We start from the raw sequence: 22,920 nt of genomic DNA, 5'->3' as shown, positions 1-22,920 counted from the left end.
GATTTCAAATCATTAAACGTGTAGCTGGTTTCTTTCGTGATACCGTTCCAGTGGTGATTCCAGAAGCTAGACTTCAGTTGTACTTTGTAAGTGGTTGTTCCTGAGTTTTCAGGGGCCTTCCACCCACAGGCAAGGGAGCTTGTATTGACCGAAGTGCATGTGGCACTAGTAGGAGGTCTTGGCACTGCAAACAAAGACAGAGTCAGGATGAGAGCGCAGTTCTCAGATGAGACTGTGCTCAAAGCATTTTCATTGGTGTTTCAGCTGTGATTGATAATGATGTAGTCCTTACAGGTAAAGTTGGAACGGCTCACTGCCGGGCCTTTGAGATGTCCAGTAACAGCATAGACCACCACTTTGTGACCGGTTGAACTCTTCAGATTATCTGAAGACTCCCAGTAAGTTTCTGTTGTTGTATCATTTGCCACAAGCTTTTCTTCCTGCCAAACCTCAACGGTGAATATTGAAAAACTACCATTAGGGCGATCCCATGTGGCATTGAGAGAGGAATACCCCATTGTCAACACCAGTTGTGAAATTGGTCCAGGAGCTGGTTGAGAGTCAAAAAGTTAAATTGGTGACATTAAATATGAATGGCACATGCAGATATGATAAGCAATAGTTACCAGTGTAGCTGGTGATGTTTACACTGTCTCCATCCAAGGTGTGATTGGCCACCGTTGTCACAAAAAGACGGATTTCGCTGCCATTCGGCAGGTCTGTTACATTCACTGTTCGCTCATCTCTACTCACCTCTTTACTGTACCACGATCTATCATAAAGAAACACAGTTACTTAATTGTGAAACTAAAACTTGCAATACAAATCTTCTCGAGACTAAAAAAGCGGCTGGGAATTTAAATGTTGTGGAGTAAAACATATCTGTGATCAATATGTAGTCTTTAAGCTTTAACTTGAGCTGTTTCATAAAAACATAGTATCAACCATTTAGGAATGCATCTCTTTTAAGCAAGAACCTCAGCTTTCAGAGGCTAAAATAAACCGTTTCCAGGGAAATACATAATTGTAATTGCAAACCGGTGTTTTGCACCTGCTATATACACATCATGGTATTTCTCTATTGTAGGTGTTGCAGAGGAGTGGCATGATCAGAAATATGGCAGAGTTGGTCAATTCTGGAGCAATGTTGCTTCCAAACTGTCTGAATTGCTACAAATAACAGTACCTGTCTGTATGTGTGTTGATTTTGAGTGACCTATTCATCCTTAATCTTTCCAATCTTAAAAAAAAGTGTAATTTTCGCTGGATTGAATGCAACCAAGAAAATGATTGCTACTAGTTTGAAACTGCCTTATTTTCTTACAGTCAAGGCCTGGATCTTTTCCTTTCTGGACGTTTTATATCTGGAGCTCTCCACAGCCCGAATCATGGGTGCTAATGAGCGCATTCTAGATTCTTGGCATTGTACTGCTGATTTGCTAAAAGACATGCTGTGATTTTCTTTAATTTTCTGTCACAAGCGCTTTCCTTTTTTGTGTGTTCCCCATTGTCTGGTTCCATCGGTCTTGTCTGTCTCGTCTTATATGTTTGTGTATGTGTGTATCTGTATGTTTTGTATACTTTAAATGTATTATTATTATTATTATTATTATTATTATTATTATTATTATTATTATTATTATTATTATTATTATTATTATTATTATTATCATCATTATTATTATTAGTAGTAGTAGTAGTATTAGTAGTATTAATATTTGCACTTTAAAAACCTCATATTGTACATTTCTGTTTATACTTTTTCTCTCTTATATATTTGCTTTTATATTTTATATTTATATTGTATTGCACCAATCACCACAACAAATTCATTGTGTGTGTTTAACAAACTTGGCAATAAACCCTTTTCTGATTCTGATTCTGATTATTATTATTTTGTTTTGTTTTGTTTTTGTTTTTCATTATTAGTATTTCGTAGTGTTTTGTGCCCTTTTGACATGTTCCCCCGTCCTGGGCAGTTCTGTGAAGTGCTATTGTTTATTTGTGTTATAATTGTTGTGTAAAAATAAAAATTTGATCACAAAAAAAAGAAATATGGCCGTATTTGAATATGATAATGCACTTTCCCCCACTCCTAGATAGCAGATAGCACCTAGATAGTTTAACACACCTCTCTACTGCTTCCCGAGGACCAACGCCTGCCAATAAAACTGTACGATTGCATTATGTAATTAGCGACTCTAACACTGTAGGATTACATGATATAATTGGCGACTCTAACCAGGTGCCTAGCAAAATAGAAGTGGTTGCAGTTCCCCGCCCTCCAAAAGTTCACCAGGTGCGGCGTTATAGAGACGTTAACCAAAATAACCTTGTAAAAATTAAAACCAATTTGGTACCAATAAGAGACCGAAAAATTAGATGCGGACTACTAAATATACGATTGTTAAGCTCCAAGTCTCTGTTAGTAAACGATATAATTACAGAGAGCAGGAGTGATATTTTCTGTTTAACAGAAACATGATTACAGGAGGAAGAGTATGTTAATTTGAATGAATCAACTCCGCCCGGCTACTTTAATAATCATATACCTAGAAGCACGGGCCGAGGCGGAGGAGTCGCAGCAATTTATAACTCCACTCTTCAAACTAAATCTGAACCTAAGTGCAATTATAATACATTTGAAAGCCTCACGCTAAGTCTGAAATTTCCGAGCTGGAAATCAGAGAAGCCAGTTGTGTTAGTGGTAGTGTACCGGCCCCCTGCTGGTGCTTATCTAGAGTTTCTGTCTGAATTTTCAGATTTCCTATCTGGATTATTGATCAGCAAAGATAAATTCATCATAGTGGGTGACTTTAATATTCATATGGATGTTGAAAGTGATAATCTTAAATTAGCTTTCAATTTTCTTCTAGAATCAATGGGTATCTCACAAAAAGTGGATAAACCGACGCACTGTTTTAATCATACCCTGGATCTCGTTCTCACCTACGGTGTTGAAACTGATGATCTGTTGGTGTCACCTGTAAACTCCTTTTTATCCGACCATTACTTAATAACGTTTGAATTTAATATTGTCGATGTTGAAGTGAAAAATAGGAGGTATTACTTTAGCAGATGTTTGTCTGATGAAGCTATTGCTAAATTTAGGGAGGCCATTGCTCATTTTACGACAGTGCGAAATAGTGATGTAGTCGAGGCCAGTGACCTGGGTTCTACCTCTGCAGATGTTGATTTCCTTGCTAGTAACACTGCTGATTTGTTGCATTCAGCTTTAGATGAAGTTGCTCCTTTGAAAAGGAGGGTTTCCTGCTTAAGTCCCTGGTATAATTCAGATATCCGCATGTTGAAACAAAACGTGTGTAAAATGGAAAGGAAGTGGTACTCTTGTAAGTCTGTACACTCTTATCGTGAATGGAAAGATATTTTAATAGTATAGAAAAAAGCCATTCGCAAAGCCAGAACAGCTTATTATTCAACGTTGATAGAGGATAACAAAAGTAACCCACGTTTTCTGTTCAGCACTGTGGCCAGGCTGACAAAGAGTCACAACTCTGTTGAGCCGTGCATTCCTGCAGCTCTCAGTAGTGAAGACTTTATGAGCTTCTTTAACAGTAAAATCACGAGAATTAGAGAAGAAATAAACTAGCCGGTTGTGGGCGTTTCTTCAGCTTTAGCGACCTCCCTAGGCTCTGACTTGACTCTAGACTGTTTTGTTCCTATAGACCTCCCGGAGCTGACCTCACTCGTCAGTAGAGCTAAGTCAACCACATGTATGTTAGACCCCATACCGACTCGACTATTCAAAAAAAAAATTCTCTTATTGGTGCGACAATACTAGACCAAATTAACCTATCCCTAAGTTTAGGATATGTACCACAGGTTTTCAAAGTCGCAGTAATTAAACCTTTACTTAAAAAACCTTCTCTTGACCCAGATACCTTAGCTAATTATAGACCAATTTCCAACCTTCCATTTGTAGCTAAAATTCTGGAAAAGGCAGTTTCAAGCCAGTTATGTGACTATTTGTATAGAAATGATCTGTTTGAAGTCTTTCAGTCAGGGTTCAGAATGCATCATAGCACAGAGACAGCACTGGTTCGAGTCACGAATGACCTTCTTATGGCCTCAGATAAGGGATTAGTGTCCATACTGGTTCTACTGGACCTCAGATAAGGGATTAGTTTCCATACTGGTTCTACTGGACCTCAGATAAGGGATTAGTTTCCATACTGGTTCTACTGGACCTCAGTGCTGCTTTTGACACTATAGATCATGGCATTTTACTGCACAGGTTAGAGCATGTTTTTGGGATTAAAGGGACAGCTCTATGTTGGTTTAAATCATACCTATCTGACAGGTTCCAGTTTGTTCATGTACATGAGGTTTCTTCAGAACAGTCAAGGGTCTGTTATGGTGTTCCGCAGGGTTCAGTGCTAGGGCCAATCTTGTTCTGTTTATACATGCAGCCATTGGGAAGTATAATCCAGAATCACGGCATACACTTTCATTGTGCTGATGATACACAGCTCTATTTGTCTATGAAGCCGGATGAAACAGAACCGTTAGTTAAACTTCAGGCATGTCTTAGGGACATCAAGGACTGGATGTCCAGAAATGTTTTGCTTCTAAATTCAGATAAAACAGAGGTTATCATTCTTGGTCCAGAGCATTTTAGGAAGGGATTAGATGGTGCTGCGATGGCTTCCAGTGCAACTGTGAGAAACCTTGGTGTTGTTTTCGATCAGGATTTGTCGTTTAAACCATATGTCAATCAGGTTTGTAAAATAGCCTTTTTCCATCTCCGTAATATTGCAAAGATCAGGAAAATCCTCTCGCAGAGTGATGCAGAAAAACTAGTTCATGCGTTTGTATCTTCTAGACTAGATTACTGTAATGTGTTATTAGCAGGATGTTCAAGTAATTTGCTGAATAGGCTCCAGCTGATCCAAAATGCAGCAGCACAAGTACTGACAGGAATCAGCAGGAGAGATCACGTCTTTCCAGTGTTAGCGTCGCTCCATTGGTTACCCGTAAAATTCAGAATCCAATTTAAAATGTTATTACTTGCGTATAAAGCCCAAAATGGCTTAGCTCTGCATTATTTGCAAGACCTGATTGTGCCTTATGTTCCTGGCAGAGCTCTCCGTTCTTGGAGTGCAGGTTTACTCGTAGTTCCTAGAGTATCCAAATGTAGATTTGGAGGGCGGGCGTTCTGCTATCAGGCACCATTACTTTGGAACCAACTTCCAATCTAGGTTAAGGAGGCTGACACCACCTCCACCTTTAAAACTAAACTTAAAACATTTCTGTTTAGTAAAGCCTATAGTTAGTGTTTAGTAAACCTCTAGCTGGTGTTGGTAAATCTCTAGGTAGTGTAAACTCTAGTGTGTTAGAGTCCTGTAGTTTCTTGTGCTGGCCCCCCCTTCTCTTCTCTTTTTTCTCTTTTGTGCATGGTGCAGCATCTTCTGCCGGTGGCGAAGAGCATCTCTGAATGCAAAACACCGGATCCTGCAGTGTGGGAGTGAGGGGGGCAGGGTAACGGCCCGGTCAGGCGGGGGAGAGGTTTGTCCGTTAAGACTCCTCTCCCTGGCTCTGCCCCTTCTCAACCTTTCTCCGACCCTGCACCTAACCTGGGGCTTGCTGATTGGGCCGGAGCTTCTGGAGCTGCGTGCTGGCCTGCGGTCCTCACCCCTGGTCATCCCGTTGCTGCTTCCACCTGTTTGCTGTGCGCTGTTGACGTCCCCGACCCCCAGTCTGGCCCTCGGCAGGAGGTTCCCCCCTTATGAGCCTGGTTCTTGCTCAAGGTTTCTTCCCTCCTAAAGGGGAGTTTTCCTTGCCACTGTTTGGCTTAAGGTTTTTCTCCCACTTGGGAGTTTTTACCTGCCATTGTTTATGCAATAATTGCTCGGGGGTCATGTTCTGGGTCTCTGGAAAGCGTCTAGAGACAACCTGTTGTATTAGACGTTATATAAATAAAATTGAATTGAATTGAATAGATATCAGGAGGTTTTTACGAATCATCCTGACTGTTGACTGTTGAGGTATCTGCTGTCAGAGGTGGATGACAGACAGATAATCTATGACCTGAAACACAAGGACATACTCATTAGAACTGCTCGTAGCTTTCACTTTGAAGCCTGTGAAGTTTCCCTCAGGTGCTTCCCAGCTGAGAAGCAGTGAGTTGTTGGTATTATTGGATGCTTGCAGGTTGGACACTTTTCCAGGCTCTGAAAGAGTGAACAAGCAGGTAAACAAACAACAAAGTGCTGTATGGAAACCGTGTTCACACCAAACGATCCCAAACAGAGCTTGAAAGGATTCACTGTTCAAATCTAATTTGCCTTTGCTGATTTGAATTTCATCATTCAAACATGCAAAGGACGTTCATGTATTTTCATGTGATTCTTATAACACTTTTCATGTTCAGGTATTAAAAGCATGTAAAAGTTTGAAAGACTACGGTGAAAAGAGACTGGATACTCACTGGTACAAACCGTGATGTTTGATTCTTCACTCCACCTCGACTCGTCCTCGACTCCAGAGAGGACGAGGACTGTGTAGAAGCTCCCGGGTAACAAACCATCGACCTCTTCTTCAGTCACATTTGTTTTTATGTCTCTCTCTGGACTCTCGACAGTCCTCAAACTGTAGAGATCCGCATTCCCATCTGGTTTGTTCCAGCTCAGAACGACAGAACTTTCCGCCACATCGATGACTTTGAGATCTTTGACTTTGTGAGGTACTGAAGGAAAAAAGACAGACATGTTCAGAGCCAAAGCAAGACAACGATACCTCCTACTTACATATCCAGAAAAACACAAAAGCAGCTTGGAGATTAGTTTTTTGTTGTTTTTTTTTAAACATAAAGAATAAAGTTATTAAAGAAATGTTCCTTTGAACTCACCGGTGTAGAAAGTTTCAGTCTGGGGGTTCAGGTCTCTACCGCACTTCACAGGGAACACCTGGACGGTGTAGCGAGTGCCTGCGGTCAGGCTACCGAGATCAGTGGTCAAGTTCCTCTGATTCTCCACCGTCTGCACGTCTCCTTCGACCTCAACGCGGTAATGGTCGATGTCGCCAGGCGCCTCCGTCCAGGTCAGGGTGGCGTTGTTGACCGTTACGTTAGTCACCTTGATTTCGCCATAGAAACGATCTGTTTGGAGAGAAGATGGTGATTTTTAAATTTGAAGAACTTACGAAAGAAGGTTAAACTCAATAACAACAAATAATTAAAGAAAGTCCATCTTATGTTCACTCTCTTAGAGGAGGGTGGGTGTGTTTCTGAGTGGCGTTAGATACAGTCTATCCATTACTTCAGTGGATCAGAGTCAGACATTGATTGAAATTCAGTCCATTATGTTGTAGATTATTATATATAGATAATATTATATTAAACAAATAACAAATATAGATTTTCATTACTTTGTCAAAAACAGTTGAGTTACTAATGAAACTTTTCCATGTCATGCAGGTCAACTACTGGCAGATTTAGAAAAGATTGAAGTAATACGTTTTCTTTATCAAAAGCATATTAAAGCTTATATTTTATCTATATAATCTGAGTGTTTCTGGACTATCCAAACGTACACATAGCATGTAACATAGTAGGTGTTTATCAGTTATATATACCTTCATAACAAATAAAAGGAAGCTTCTCCAAGCAGCTCTTTTCAACCCACGTTCCAAAGCTGAGCATGGCCACGCAAGGGTTCTCAATGTAATTTTCATTCGTCTCTGGTTCCACCGGCGGCAGCATGGGGGATCGCGCACATGTTGCCCCTATTGGATTTGGTGTCGTGGTTGTCCACGGCGAATGCGTTGTACTGGTATGATGATCAGAAGTAGCCATGGTTTCCATCGTGGAATTCTGGGATGGAGTGACATTAGTCACATTCTCAGTCTTGTTAGAAACGTCTGTAGTGTGTTTGGAAATTAAGCCGTCCACGTCTGTTGGGGTTTCAATATTGAAGCCTCCTAAGTCAGTTATGCTTCTGGGAGTTGACTCATCAAAGTCAGTTGTGTTTCCGGTAGTTGAGTTGCTGGTGGGGGTGCTGGTGGAGTTGCTGGTGGAGCTGCTGGTGGGGGTGCTGGTGGAGTTGCTGGTGGAGCTGCTGGTGGGGGTGCTGGTGGGGGTGCTGATGGAGCTGCTGGTGGGGGTGCTGGTGGGGGTACTGGTAGGGCTGCTGGTGGGGGTGCTGGTGGAGTTGCTGGTGGAGCTGCTGGTGGGGGTGCTGGTGGGGGTGCTGGTGGAGTTGCTGATGGGGGTGCTTGTGGGGGTGCTGTTGGAGTTGCTGGTGGAGCTGCTGGTGGGGGTGCTGGTGGGGGTGCTGGTGGAGCTGCTGGTGGGGGTGCTGGTGGAATTGATGGTGGAGCTGCTGGTGGGGGTGCTGGTGGAGTTGCTGGTGGGGGTGCTGGTGGAGTTGCTGGTGGAGCTGCTGGTGGAGGTGCTGGTGGAGCTGCTGGTGAGGGTGCTGGTGGAGTTGCTGGTGGAGCTGCTGGTGGGGGTGCTGGTGGGGGTGCTGGTGGAGCTGCTGGTGGGGGTGCTGGTGGAGTTGCTGGTGGAGCTGCTGGTGGGGGTGCTGGTGGAGTTGCTGATGGGGGTGCTGGTGGGGGTGCTGGTGGAGTTGCTGGTGGAGCTGCTGGTGGGGGTGCTGGTGGAGTTGCTGGTGGAGCTGCTGGTGGAGCTGCTGGTGGGGGTGCTGGTGGAGTTGCTGGTGGAGCTGCTGGTGGGGGTGCTGGTGGAGTTGCTGGTGGAGCTGCTGGTGGGGGTGCTGGTGGAGTTGCTGATGGGGGTGCTGGTGGGGGTGCTGGTGGAGTTGCTGATGGGGGTGCTTGTGGGGGTGCTGGTGGAGCTGCTGGTGGAGCTGCTGGTGGGGGTGCTTGTGGGGGTGCTGGTGGAGCTGCTGGTGGAGCTGCTGGTGGGGGTGCTGGTGGGGGTGCTGGTGGAGTTGCTGGTGGAGCTGCTGGTGGGGGTGCTGGTGGAGTTGCTGATGGGGGTGCTTGTGGGGGTGCTGGTGGAGTTGCTGGTGGAGTTGCTGGTGGGGGTGCTGGTGGAGTTGCTGGTGGAGCTGCTGGTGGGGGTGCTGGTGGAGTTGTTGGTGGAGCTGCTGGTGGGGGTGCTGGTGGGGGTGCTGGTGGAGCTGCTGGTGGGGGTGCTGGTGGGGGTGCTGGTGGGGGTGCTGGTGGGGGTGCTGGTGGAGTTGCTGGTGGGGGTGCTGGTGGGGGTGCTGGTGGAGTTGCTGGTGGAGCTGCTGGTGGGGGTGCTGGTGGGGGTGCTGGTGGAGCTGCTGGTGGAGCTGCTGGTGGGGGTGCTGGTGGAGCTGCTGGTGGGGGTGCTGGTGGGGGTGCTGGTGGAGCTGCTGGTGGGGGTGCTGGTGGGGGTGCTGGTGGAGCTGCTGGTGGGGGTGCTGGTGGAGTTGCTGGTGGAGCTGCTGGTGGGGGTGCTGGTGGAGCTGCTGGTGGGGGTGCTGGTGGGGGTGCTGGTGGAGTTGCTGGTGGAGTTGCTGGTGGAGCTGCTGTTGGGGGTGCTGGTGGGGGTGCTGGTGGAGCTGCTGGTGGGGGTGCTGGTGGGGGTGCTGGTGGGGGTGCTGGTGGGGGTGCTGGTGGAGTTGCTGGTGGAGCTGCTGGTGGGGGTGCTGGTGGAGCTGCTGGTGGGGGTGCTGGTGGGGGTGCTGGTGGAGCTGCTGGTGGGGGTGCTGGTGGGGGTGCTGGTGGAGTTGCTGGTGGAGTTGCTGGTGGAGCTGCTGTTGGGGGTGCTGGTGGAGTTGCTGATGGGGGTGCTTGTGGGGGTGCTGGTGAGGGTGCTGGTGGAGCTGCTTGTGTGGGTGCTGGTGGGGGTGCTGAGGGGGGTGCTGGTGGAGGTGCTGGTGGAGCTGCTGGTGGGGCTGATGAGGAAGATATTGGTGAAGGTGCTGCTGGTGGAGCTGCTGGTGGAGTTGCTTGTGGTAGTAATTGACTCATCAAAGTCAGTTGTGTTTCCGGTAGTTGAATCAACGAAGTCAGTTGTGTTTCCGGTAGTTGAGTTGGGGGTGGGGGTGCTGGTGGAGTTGCTGGTGGAGCTGCTGGTGGGGGTGCTGGTGGAGTTGCTGGTGGAGCTGCTGGTGGGGGTGCTGGTGGGGGTGCTGGTGGAGCTGCTGGTGGGGGTGCTGGTGGAGTTGCTGGTGGAGCTGCTGGTGGGGGTGCTGGTGGAGTTGCTGGTGGAGCTGCTGGTGGGGGTGCTGGTGGGGGTGCTGATGGAGCTGCTGGTGGGGGTGCTGGTGGGGGTACTGGTGGAGCTGCTGGTGGGGGTGCTGGTGGAGTTGCTGGTGGAGCTGCTGGTGGGGGTGCTGGTGGAGTTGCTGATGGGGGTGCTTGTGGGGGTGCTGGTGGAGTTGCTGGTGGAGCTGCTGGTGGGGGTGCTGGTGGGGGTGCTGGTGGAGCTGCTGGTGGGGGTGCTGGTGGAGTTGCTGGTGGAGCTGCTGGTGGGGGTGCTGGTGGAGTTGCTGGTGGAGCTGCTGTTGGGGGTGCTGGTGGGGGTGCTGGTGGAGCTGCTGGTGGGGGTGCTGGTGGAATTGATGGTGGAGCTGCTGGTGGGGGTGCTGGTGGAGTTGCTGGTGGGGGTGCTGGTGGAGTTGCTGGTGGAGCTGCTGGTGGAGCTGCTGGTGGGGGTGCTGGTGGAGTTGCTGGTGGAGCTGCTGGTGGGGGTGCTGGTGGGGGTGCTGGTGGAGCTGCTGGTGGGGGTGCTGGTGGAGTTGCTGGTGGAGCTGCTGGTGGGGGTGCTGGTGGAGTTGCTGATGGGGGTGCTGGTGGGGGTAGTGGTGGAGTTGCTGGTGGAGCTGCTGGTGGGGGTGCTGGTGGAGTTGCTGGTGGAGCTGCTGGTGGAGCTGCTGGTGGGGGTGCTGGTGGAGTTGCTGGTGGAGCTGCTGGTGGGGGTGCTGGTGGAGTTGCTGGTGGAGCTGCTGGTGGGGGTGCTGGTGGAGTTGCTGATGGGGGTGCTGGTGGGGGTGCTGGTGGAGTTGCTGGTGGAGCTGCTGGTGGAGCTGCTGGTGGGGGTGCTGGTGGAGTTGCTGGTGGAGCTGCTGGTGGGGGTGCTGGTGGAGTTGCTGGTGGAGCTGCTGGTGGGGGTGCTGGTGGAGTTGCTGATGGGGGTGCTGGTGGGGGTGCTGGTGGAGTTGCTGATGGGGGTGCTTGTGGGGGTGCTGGTGGAGCTGCTGGTGGAGCTGCTGGTGGGGGTGCTGGTGGGGGTGCTGGTGGAGTTGCTGGTGGAGCTGCTGGTGGGGGTGCTGGTGGAGTTGCTGATGGGGGTGCTTGTGGGGGTGCTGGTGGAGTTGCTGGTGGAGTTGCTGGTGGGGGTGCTGGTGGAGTTGCTGGTGGAGCTGCTGGTGGAGCTGCTGGTGGAGTTGCTGGTGGGGGTGCTGGTGGAGTTGCTGGTGGAGCTGCTGGTGGGGGTGCTGGTGGGGGTGCTGGTGGAGCTGCTGGTGGGGGTGCTGGTGGAGCTGCTGGTGGGGGTGCTGGTGGGGGTGCTGGTGGAGTTGCTGGTGGGGGTGCTGGTGGGGGTGCTGGTGGAGTTGCTGGTGGAGCTGCTGGTGGGGGTGCTGGTGGGGGTGCTGGTGGAGCTGCTGGTGGGGGTGCTGGTGGAGTTGCTGGTGGAGCTGCTGGTGGGGGTGCTGGTGGGGGTGCTGGTGGAGCTGCTGGTGGGGGTGCTGGTGGGGGTGCTGGTGGAGCTGCTGGTGGGGGTGCTGGTGGGGGTGCTGGTGGAGTTGCTGGTGGAGTTGCTGGTGGAGCTGCTGTTGGGGGTGCTGGTGGAGTTGCTGATGGGGGTGCTTGTGGGGGTGCTGGTGAGGGTGCTGGTGGAGCTGCTTGTGTGGGTGCTGGTGGGGGTGCTGAGGGGGGTGCTGGTGGAGGTGCTGGTGGAGCTGCTGGTGGGGCTGATGAGGAAGATATTGGTGAAGGTGCTGCTGGTGGAGCTGCTGGTGGAGTTGCTTGTGGTAGTAATTGACTCATCAAAGTCAGTTGTGTTTCCGGTAGTTGACTCAACGAAGTCAGTTGTGTTTCCGGTAGTTGAGTTGTCCAAGTCAGTTGTGTTTCCGCTAGTTAACTCAACGAAGTCAGTTGTATTTCCGGTAGTTGAGTTGTCCAAGTCAGTTGTGTTTCCGGTAGTTGAGTTGTCCAAGTCAGTTGTGTTTCCGGTAGATGACTCATCAAAGTCAGTTGTGTTTCCGGTAGTTGAGTTGTCCAAGTCAGTTGTGTTTCCGCTAGTTGAGTTGTCCAAGTCAGTTGTGTTTCCGGTAGTTGAGTTGTCCAAGTCAGTTGTGTTTCCGGTAGTTGAGTTGTCCAAGTCAGTTGTGTTTCCGGTAGTTGAGTTGTCCAAGTCAGTTGTGTTTCCGGTAGTTGACTCATCGAAGTCAGTTGTGTTTCCGGTAGTTGAGTTGTTCAAGTCAGTTGTGTTTCCGCTAGTTGACTCATCAAAGTCAGTTGTGTTTCCGGTAGTTGAGTTTTCCAAGTCAGTTGTGTTTCCGCTAGTTGACTCAACAAAGTCAGTTGTGTTTCCGGTAATTGAGTTGTCCAAGTCAGTTGTGTTTCCGCTAGTTGAGTTGTCCAAGTCAGTTGTGCCTCTGGTAGTTGAGTTGTCCAAGTCAGTTGTGTTTTTGGTAGTTGAGTTGTCCAAGCCAGTTGTGTTTCCAGTAATTGACTCATCAAAGTCAGTTGTGTTTCCGGTAGTTGAGTTGTCCAAGTCAGTTGTGTGTGTGGGAATTAAGGTGGTCGTGCCTGTTGTGGCTTCAGACTCATAAACGTTGGTCGTGCTTGGAATTGGGTTTGCAGGGCATGTGCAGGAGCATCTGCAGCACTCTATCTTTGGGAGGGGGAATTTAGGCACTGGCCTGCCAGGGTACCAATTCTGGAAGATGAGGGGATCTCCATTGGACCAATGGGACCAGGGAATACGGGGGCTGCTGGGGGGGCTGGTGCTGGAGATGGTGGTGGAGCTGGTGGTGGAGTTGATGGTGGGGGTGCTGGTGGGAGTGCTGATGGACTTGCTGGTGGGAGTGCTGGAGGGAGTGCTGGTGGAGTTGCTGGTGGGGGTGCTGGTGGGGGTGCTGGTGGGAGTGCTGGTGGAGTTGCTGGTGGGAGTGCTGGAGGGAGTGCTGGTGAAGTTGCTGATGGGGGTGCTGATGGGGGTGCTGGTGGAGGTGCTGGTGAAGTTGCTGATGGGGGTGCTGATGGGGGTGCTGGTGGAGGTGCTGGTGATGCTGCTGGTGAGGCTGCTGGTGGGGGTGTTGGTGGGGGTGCTGGTGGAGGTGCTGGTGGGGGTGCTGGTGGAGTTGCTGATGGGGGTGCTGATGGAGTTGCTGATGGGGGTGCTGATGGAGTTGCTGATGGGGGTGCTGATGGAGTTGCTGATGGGGGTGCTAGTGGAGGTGCTGGTGATGCTGCTGGTGAGGCTGCTGGTGGGGGTGGTGGTGGAGGTGCTGGTGGGGGTGCTGGTGGAGGTGCTGGTGGGGGTGCTGGTGGAGGTGCTGGTGGAGGTGCTAGTGGAGGTGCTGGTGATGCTGCTGGTGAGGCTGCTGGTGGGGGTGGCGGTGGAGGTGCTGGTGGAGGTGCTGGTGGGGGTGCTGGTGGGGGTGCTGGTGGAGGTGCTGGTGGGGGTTCTGGTGGAGGTGCTGGTGGGGGTGCTAGTGGAGGTGCTGGTGATGCTGCTGGTGAGGCTGCTGGTGGGGGTGGCGGTGGAGGTGCTGGTGGAGGTGCTGGTGAGGCTGCTGGTGAGGCTGCTGGTGGAGTTGCTGATGGGGTTGCTGGTGGAGGTGCTAGTGGAGGTGCTGGTGATGCTGCTGGTGAGGCTGCTGGTGGGGGTGCTGGTGGGGGTGCTGGTGGAGGTGCTGGTGAGGCTGCTGGTTGGGGTGCTGGTGGAGGTGCTGGTGAGGCTGCTGGTGGGGGTGCTGGTGGAGGTGCTGGTGAGGCTGCTGGTTGGGGAGTTGCTGGTGGAGCTACTGTTGGAGTTACTGGTGGGGGTGATGGTTAGGGTGTTGGTGGTGGAGGTGCTGTTGGAGTTACTGGTGGGGGTGATGGTGGGGCTGATGGGGAAGATACTCGTTGGGGTGCTGGTGGCGCTGGTGGAGTTGCTGGTGGAGTTGCTGGTGGAGTCAAAATTCTTTCGCAGGCCGATCCAGTGCTCAGACTTGAGCTGCCGAGAGATGTTCTTGATGTTGTCCGGAGTCAGAGTCACCAGGTCCTTGAAGCACACCTGACCAGACATGACACACCACTGCCATTTCTTTTCTAGTTGAACTAAACAGTCAAACATTCCTCATGCCAGTGATACATGCAGTAAATTTAACAGGAACAGTTGGTACAGTAAAGTATTCTCTCAACTACAGCTTGCTATAGCATTAAATACAGATATTTAACATCTCTGCTGAAACAACCTTCATACACTAGGTGACTTCCTGTTGTTTTATCATCTGGAGGGTTCATTTGAAGATTATTATCCCCAACCTGGAAACATTCTACATTACATCTACAAATGTACAAATAGTGAGGGAAATTAAGTCAGTTAATTAAGTTTTAGGAGAATCGTTCACTTTGTGAGACAAGCACCAAATTTTGCATGAACATTGCCGAGTACCTACTTATGCAGAAAAGCCCGTTAGCCACCTGAAAATCCAAGATGGCGGCCGTTTTTCAAGATGGCTGTCTTATGAAAGCTAAAACAAGGTTGTCCGTGTAGAACTTGAATTGCTGAACATATTTTATCCATCCATCCATCCATCGTCCGCCGCTTATCCTTTCCCGGGTCGCGGTGGCAGCAGCCTCAGCAGAGATGCCCAGACTTCCTTCACCCCAGACACTTCCTCCAGCTCTTCCGGGGGGAGTCCGAGGCGTTCCCAGGCCAGCCGAGAGACATAGTCTCTCCAGCGTGTCCTGGGTCTTCCCTGGGGTCTCCTTCTGGAGGGACATGCCTGGAACACCTCCCTAGGGAGGCGTCCAGGAGGATCCGGTACAGATGCCCAAGCCACCTCAGCTGACTCCTCTCAATGTGAAGGAGCAGCGGCTCGACTCCAAGCTCCTCCCGGGTGACCGAACTCCTCACCCTATCTCTAAGGGAGCGTCCAGCCACCCTGCGGAGGAAACTCATCTCGCCCGCTTGTATCCGCGATCTTATCCTTTCAGTCACTACCCATGACCATAGGTGAGGGTAGGTGCGTAGATTGACCGGTAAATCGAGAGCTTCGCCTTTCGACTCAGCTCCTTCTTCACCACGACGGTGCGGTACATCGACCGCATAACTGCGGACGCTGCACCGATCCGTCTGTCAATCTCACGCTCCATTGTTCCCTCATTCGTGAACAAGACCCCGAGATACTTGAACTCCTCCTCCTGAGGCAGGACTTCTCCACCCACCCGGAGAAGGCACGCCACCCTTTCCCGGTGGAGAACCATGGCCTCGGTTTTGGAGGTGCTGATTCTCATCCCTGCCGCGTTGCACTCGGCCTCAAACCGCCCCAGCACATGCTGAAGGTCCCGGTCTGATGAAGCCAACAGGACAATATCATCAGCAAAAAGCAGAGATGAAATCCTGTGGTTCCCAAACCGGATCCCCTCTGGCCCCTGGCTGCGCCTAGAAATCCTGTCCATAAAAATTATGAACAGGATCGGTGACAAAGGGCAGCCCTGCCGGAGTCCAACATGTACCGGGAACAAGTCTGATCCACTGCCGGCAATGCGAACCAAACTCCTGCTCCGATCATACAGAGACCGGACAGCCCTTAATAGAGGGCTCCGGACTCCATACTCACTGACCCCCCACAGAATGGCACGAGGGACACGGTCAAATGCCTTCTCCAGATCCACAAAACACATGTAGACTGGTTGGGCAAATTCCCATGAACCTTCGAACCTGCGGACGGTATAGAGCTGGTCCAGTGTTCCGTGACTGGGACGAAAACCGCATTGTTCCTCCTGAATCCGAGGTTCAACTATCGGCGGTATTCTTCTCTCCAGAACCCTGGCGTAGACTTTCCCGGGGAGGCTGAGAAGTGTGATCCCCCTGTAGTTGGAACACACTCTCCGGTCCCCCTTTTTAAACAGAGGGACCATCACCCCGGTTTGCCACTCCAGCGGTACTGTCCCCTTCCTCCATGCAATGTCTCAGAGGCGTGTCAACCCAGACAGCCCTACGACATCCAGGGACTTGAGGTACTCAGGGCGAATCTCATCTACCCCCGGTGCCCTGCCACTGAGGAGCTTACGAACCACCTCAGTGACCCCCCCACCCCCTCTGGGCATCCCGCTGCTGCTTCCACCTGCCTGCGCCCCCCTCCCCCCTCTGGGCATCCCTCTGCTGCTTCCACATGCCTGCTGTGTGCTGCTGACGTGGCCGACCCTCCCAGTCTGGCCTTCGGCAGGAGGGTCCCCCCTTATGAGCCTGGTCCTGCTCAAGGTTTCTTCCCTCCTAAAGGGGAGTTTTTACCTGCCATTGTTTATGTAATAAGTGCTCGGGGGTCATGTTCTGGGTCTCTGGAAAGTGTCTAGAGACAACATCTGTTGTATTCGACGCTATACAAATAAAATTGAATTGAATTGGATGACACTCCCACCAATTATTAACAGATCTCTAAATAAAGCTTTTCTGATTCTGATCTGCTGTGAACAACTCACGAAGTGCAAGTGCAAAAAGGAATGTTGCGGAAAATGCAAGTGCTACTGTTTTGGCCTCCAGTGCACACAGCTGTGTGCCTGCAATTGTGATCATTAGAAAAAATGTGATACAGAAATGGGAGGAGGGGGGGGCTATAATTTGATGCCAAAACAATCCAAATCTAATTATATAATCACAATCCAGGTCAAAAACCATATAAACTGTCTTTTGCCTGCAGCCATTTTGGAAAATGGCAGCCATATTGTTGTTTTATTTGCATGGCTAATGGGGGAGGGGGTGGAGGGGCCCAAGATTATAGTCTGATGTCAGAATAATCAAAATTGGATTTTCCAATCACATTCCAGGTCAAAAAACATATAAAAACGGCTTTTGTGGCAGCCATTTTGGTAAACGGCAGCCATATTGGTTTTTTTGCGTGGCTAACGGGCTTTTTTGAAAATGTAGACCTAGAACATACTTTGTGCAAAATTTGGCGCTTGTCTCACAAAGTGAACGATTGTTTCACTAATGTGCCTGGCTAAAATGAGATATACTGTATTAGTAAATGAGATTTGAAGGTGCGAGCTGGCAGAGAGCAATCAATGATCTCATACAACTAAAAACACAAAAAGGCTGCCTCTGTTATAATATATCTACATTCTTTCAAGCAACTGATGAAATCACTCCCAATGGATGAAATTAACAGGTTTTTCCCTTGATGATTTGAATAAAAGTAGCCAGAAACATGAAAACCTGACAGTGACTTCTGGCATCATCCCAGGTGAGACGATCAGGCAGGACAAAGTACTCTCGCTCTGCAACTGTGCAGACCAGCGCCAGAGCTGAGGAGGAACAGACGAGAGACAAAAGTCTGATTGTTCATTTGGACAGCAAATCTTTTTTTTTTTTTTTTTTTTTTTTTAATTAACATACAGTGCAAACAACAACAGAAGACGACATCAGTTTGTGTGTGTGTGTGTGTGTGTGTGTGTGTGTGTGTGTGTGTGTGTGTGTGTGTGTGTGTGTGTGTGTGTGTGTGTGTGTGTGTGTGTGTGTGTGTGTGTGTGTGTGTGTGTGTGTGTGTGTGTGTAGATAAGGTGATGAAAGTAGATACATAAATTGACAATATTAATTTGAGAGTAAATAAGTTAAACAAATAAATAATTATCATATAGAGTGGTGTAGCACTATACAATGTAGAATAATAATATTAATATCCTAATATAACATAATTCTTATAAAATATTATAAAATATTATATCATATAACCAAATTATATCACCATACTATTATATATAACGATATAATAATATTATAGTTAAACATCCCATGAGATTTCATAACTTAATATAATAATAAACTATGAAACAATACATCATGATAATGCCAAGAATAATTATTAGAATTAAAATGAGTAATTTATGTATTGCAATGAGGGGTGAGGTCAGACCGGGGCGTCAGGGAAGCGAGCAGGAGGCCCCCACCAGACTCCAGTTTCCCGACCGGGAGCCCCAGCAGGAGGCAAGTAGGACGGCAGTGAAAGGAAGTATTTTAAGTATTTTAAGTATTTTTTAATTTTTATATATATATACATTTTTTTATTTTTTTATTTATTCATTTTTTCCCCCTATTCCCCTTCCCCTGCTACTCCTCCTGATTAATTTTGTTAGTTCTGTTAGATGTCATTTAGAGTCAGGAGGGATCGCATCTTGGACCGCAACCAGACCCAGAGGAGGCTGCCGGCCCGTTGTGGATCGACCCCCTATGCTTCTCCTACTCTGGGCAACTCCCAGACCCTGAGGGGGGGTCTGGCCGCTGAGGAGAAGCTTTCCAATTTTTCATTATTCATTTATTTTATTTAATTATTTATTTATTTAATTGTTCCTTCCCCCCCTTTTTTGAGAGTGAGAGAGATGGGGTTCTCCCATACCTGCCCCCTACCGCCAGCCAGGGCCCCGTCATGGCCCCACAGAGCCAGGCCTGGAGCCCCCGCCCACCTCTACCTTCAGCCAGTCAAGCCCGGCCCCGCCCCCCCGCCTTTACTCTAATTATGATATAATAACTTCATTATCATGATTACTGTTAAAAAAAAATAAAATAATAAATAAATAAATAAAAATAGATAAATAAACAAATAAAATAATAATATACAAAAAATTTAAAAAAGCTTTAGTTGTGATGATGGTTTGATAATAATAGCAATGAGAGCAACAACAGTAGTAATAATATTGATAATATTCACAATCATGATCTTAATCAGAACCAATATATATATATATTAATAATTTCACTCCTCCAAAGTGACAGCAACAATTATTGTTATCATCACAGTTATAATCATGGTTGTAATAATGACAATAATGTAATAATCATAACAATATGATAATGTAGTAATAATAGTAATAATAATATATAATAGCTATAATAATATATTTTATATATGGTGATATAATAATCTAACCACAGTAATATATAACAGATATAATATGTAATAATACTATATATAATATATGATCTTATAATAATATGATCATAATTGATAACAATAAAGTAAGAGCTTTAAGTGACAACAGGTGAACAGAAAAGAGAGGTATTTGTGAGAGGAATCAGCTCTGGATGTATTGTAGGAAGGGAGACCAAGTGTTTTCATAGGATGAGATGTTATTTTTCAAAATAGCAGTGAGTTTTTCTAGGTTTGAGTGATCTGTTAGAAGATTAAGCCAGTGGGTTATGGATATCTTTGTTCTGTCTTTCCAGTTCAATAGTATGATTTTCTTGGCGATAGTTAAAGATATTAACAGAAATGATGTGTGTTGTTTGGGTATATGTAATGAAGATAGATCACCAAGTAATGCTATGATGGGGCTTATGGGGATGCTGAGGCCGAGCATCTCTGATAGCCTGTTCGTGACCTCCACCCAGAAGTTCTGGATGGGTGGGCAGTGCCAGAGGGCGTGGATGTAATTGTAATTGCAAATCTATCAGATCATGTTTCCTCAGACGCAGAGGTGGACAGAGTACTCGACCCCAGTACTTGAGTAAGAGTACAAATACTACTGGTCAAAATTTACTCCGTTACAAGTAAAAGTAGCTCAGTCAAAATATTACTCGAGTAAGAGTAGAAAAGTACTTGCTTTTAAAGGTACTTGAGTATCCAAAAGTAAATGCTCTTAAATTTACTTTAAGTAAAAGTAAGAGTAAGAGTAAATTTCTTATTTTACACATCAGTAAATTACTATATTTGTTCTAAATTAATTTAAGGATCTTTTAACTCTTGTTTCTGAGAATTAACTCTTGAACTACAAATGCTCTGCATGGATTATTCTACCTATATTAGAAGAAAAGAGAAGAAAAAAGAGCAGACCTGAAAGTAACGAGTACTTTTCAGCCTTCCTAGAAATTTACTCGAGTAAAAGTAAAAATATTTGTCTTGGAAATGTATTCAAGTAAGAGTAATAAGTACCAAAGAAATCTAATACTCAAGTAAAGTACAAATCCTCTGGATATGTACTTAAGTACAGTACTCAAGTAAATTTACTCCGTTACTGTCCACCACTGCTCAGACGTTCTTCTACCGTCACACATCTGTACCATTTATGTCACACAACATTTTTTTTGCTATTGCTTTCCAGTTTATACACAAATTGTCTTATTTTTTAACAGTAAGATGTTACGATAAAAAAAAAGCCAGTAAAAATGCATAAGCTTACATTTACTTTAAAATAACTTATCAGTTATATATAGATGATAGTAACTGTCACTCAGTCCATCCTTCACTCTGGACCTTTAGTAGAGACTTAAATACAAGTTCTTAGGCAAATAACTGATATTTCTTAATTAGATATATTAAAAGACATTATACACAACTAAGGTGTCTAAAGCCAGGGCTTTGTGTTATCAGGTAATTTATATAAATAAAATAAATTATACAACTCTCATCCTCTATGACCCTCACCGATCATTTTTGAGATGCTGCACACTGAACAAGACTCACCCAAACATGTCAAAATACCGACTCCCTGCTGGATTAGCGTTCCCATATTGCAGCTCTGGCACCAACCAACTCGATGAGTATTCACTGCAGGACAGGCACCCAAGTATTTACCAGATGAAAAATGAAATTACCAATTACTCCAGCTGTTAAACTGTTGCTGATGCTTCATCCGACTGAGCAAAGAGGAAGTCACCTGCTGGCATCAAATGCTCCACAACAGCAGTGCCACCCTTGGGTAATCAACAGCACATTTGACTGGCAGCACAGAGCTTCTTCCTTGTTTAATATTCACACCTGACAATCTGACATCTTATCCACCTTATTCCTAGCCCCCATGAGGCTTGTTCCTATTATGGTACAATGATACATAAACTGCTTTGGTTATTTTATTTTTAACTTGAAGATTTAAATAAATAAGTCCCTACTCCATGTTGTTACTCAAATTCTGTACACGTTAACAAACTTAGATATCAATAATTTCATTTTATATTTCTAACCATCATTGTTAGACGTTGAATTCAGCAAACATATCAACTTTGTTGCACTTTTAAATCATTAGTGATATGGAATTACATTAATATCAGTTTTAGATTTCCTCATAAAGTATACCCAATTTTTTAAAAATTTAAATAAAATACAGTTCCTCTACCTGGAGGTGTTTCCCTCTTTTCATCATTTTCCAGGTGTCTCTGTGCAGTCTCCATGCTGCCACTTCATGGTGTTTGTCCCTTTACTTGAACAGTTTCACATGTATTTGATGCATTTGTAACATCAATGTCTTTTCACGCACCAGCAGAGGAAATTGTAACCGCTACACGACTTCCTCTCACTTCAACATCTCATATATGATCTCAAAATAAAGCAATGCATGTTACACAGGCAATGTTTGTTAAAGAGGAAGCTGAGACTGTGTGACGATCGCTGAGACTTGACATTTACCAGCCCTATCTGAGACCAGTGTGCTCTACTGCAGGTGTTAAGATACGCCTGAATACCAATTACTGCAAATATTTTCTTTATTTAACCACAAGTTTTACTTGCAATCTGGCTTGTCAACTTATTGATTGTCACAACTAAAACAAAGCTGTAAAATGTTGTTTCAATATGTGACAGGAGAATAAAGAGAAGATTAACTGTGAAGTGAACTGTGAACTCTGACATCCCACCTGATGAAGGCCCTGGAGCGGCTGCTCCTCCAACATCTCCGCCCCATGGTGAGCCCAGCGATGGACCCACTACAGTTTGCATACTAACCTGGCATTGGGGTGGATGATGCCGTCATCTTCATGCTACATCATTCCCTGTCTCACCTGGAGAAACCTGGGAGCACTGTGAGGATCATCTTCTTTAATTTCTCCAGTGCGTTCAACACTCTGGACTACCTCACCAACCGTCCACAGTATGTGAGGACACGGGACTGCACATCGGACATGGTCGTCTGCAGTGTGGGGGCCCCGCAGGGAACGGTCCTGGCGCCGTTCCTCTTCACTCTCTACACTGCTGACTTCTCCTACAACTCCCCAACCTGTCACCTACAAAAGTTCTCTGACGACTCTGCTATCATCGCCCTCATCACAGATGAAGACGATAGCGAGTACAGAGAACTGTCCCAGGACTTTGTGGACTGGTGCCTGCAGAACCACCTCCAGATCAACGCGGGGAAATCCAAAGAACTGGTGGTGGATTTCCGCAGGTGTAATAAATCCCCCCCGACACCGGTGAACATCCAGGGAAAGGACATTGAGATGGTGACATCTTATAAGTCAAACACTTCAAACACTGCACAGCAGCAGGAAATCGGACGCGTTTCGGCTTGCAGCCGTCCTCAATATATAGATGATAGTAACTGTCACTGTTGAGGACGGCTGCAAGCCGAAACGCGTCCGATTTCCTGCTGCTGTGCAGTGTTTGGAACTATATTAAAGTTTTGTACTTAAGAGAGTGCTGTCGGATTTTGATTTTTTGACAAGTTTTTTGGACTGGCACCCGGTGACACACTTTTACTCGTTTTGAGTGAGCACGCCAAGTCTGCTGATTACTGACATCTTATAAGTACCTGGGTGTTCACCTCAACAATAAACTGGACTGGACTACTAATTCCTCTGCACTCCACAAAAAAGGCCAGAGCAGACTCTATCTGCTCAGGAGGCTGAGGGCTTTTGGTGTGCAGGAAACACTCCTGAAAACATTTTATGACACTGTGGTGGCATCAGCCATTTTTTATGGAGTGGTCTGCTGGGGCAGCAACATCACAGCTGCAGACAGAAGGAGGCTGGACAAAACCATCGAACGGGCCGGCTCTGTCGTGGGCTGCTCTCTGGACACAGTGCAGGTGGTGGGAGAGAGG

At 47.3% G+C, this 22,920-nt stretch overlaps 2 protein-coding genes across 2 annotated transcripts; both read right to left on the bottom strand.

The window, feature by feature from the left end:
• Positions 1 to 260: 260 nt before the first annotated feature.
• LOC133420513 (tenascin-R-like) lies at positions 261 to 7,997 on the bottom strand. Its single transcript, XM_061710208.1, has 6 exons — positions 7,594 to 7,997; positions 6,869 to 7,117; positions 6,449 to 6,706; positions 6,068 to 6,191; positions 627 to 772; positions 261 to 550 (listed from the first exon to the last, which is right to left on the bottom strand). Exons 1-6 carry the CDS (start codon positions 7,820 to 7,822, stop codon positions 261 to 263), a joined length of 1,296 nt encoding a protein of 431 aa, XP_061566192.1. The 5' UTR covers positions 7,823 to 7,997.
• Positions 7,998 to 8,598: 601 nt separating this feature from the next.
• On the bottom strand, positions 8,599 to 11,661 carry LOC133420512 (basic proline-rich protein-like; the record flags this gene model as incomplete). The annotated part of the gene is made up of 3 exons (XM_061710207.1): positions 8,599 to 9,848; positions 9,904 to 9,919; positions 10,219 to 11,661. Coding segments are annotated over 3 exons (2,709 nt in total), but the record flags the coding sequence as incomplete, so codon positions are not given.
• Positions 11,662 to 22,920: the final 11,259 nt, after the last annotated feature.

This window comes from Cololabis saira, chromosome 20, assembly GCF_033807715.1.
Source record: "Cololabis saira isolate AMF1-May2022 chromosome 20, fColSai1.1, whole genome shotgun sequence".
NCBI classification, from domain to species: Eukaryota; Metazoa; Chordata; class Actinopteri; order Beloniformes; family Belonidae; genus Cololabis; species Cololabis saira.
This window is presented reverse-complemented; position numbering and strand designations above follow the sequence as displayed.

Bases quoted from the DNA above. Each gene is read 5' to 3' on its own strand.
- LOC133420513 (XM_061710208.1), bottom strand. From the start codon at position 7,822: ATGGAAACCATGGCTACTTCTGATCATCATACCAGTACAACGCATTCG. The intron at 6,707-6,868 runs GTGAGTTCAAAG...TTTTTCCTTCAG, and splicing joins GACTGAAACTTTCTACACCG to TACCTCACAAAGTCAAAGAT. The intron at 6,192-6,448 runs GTGAGTATCCAG...TCACTCTTTCAG, and splicing joins AAACATCACGGTTTGTACCA to AGCCTGGAAAAGTGTCCAAC.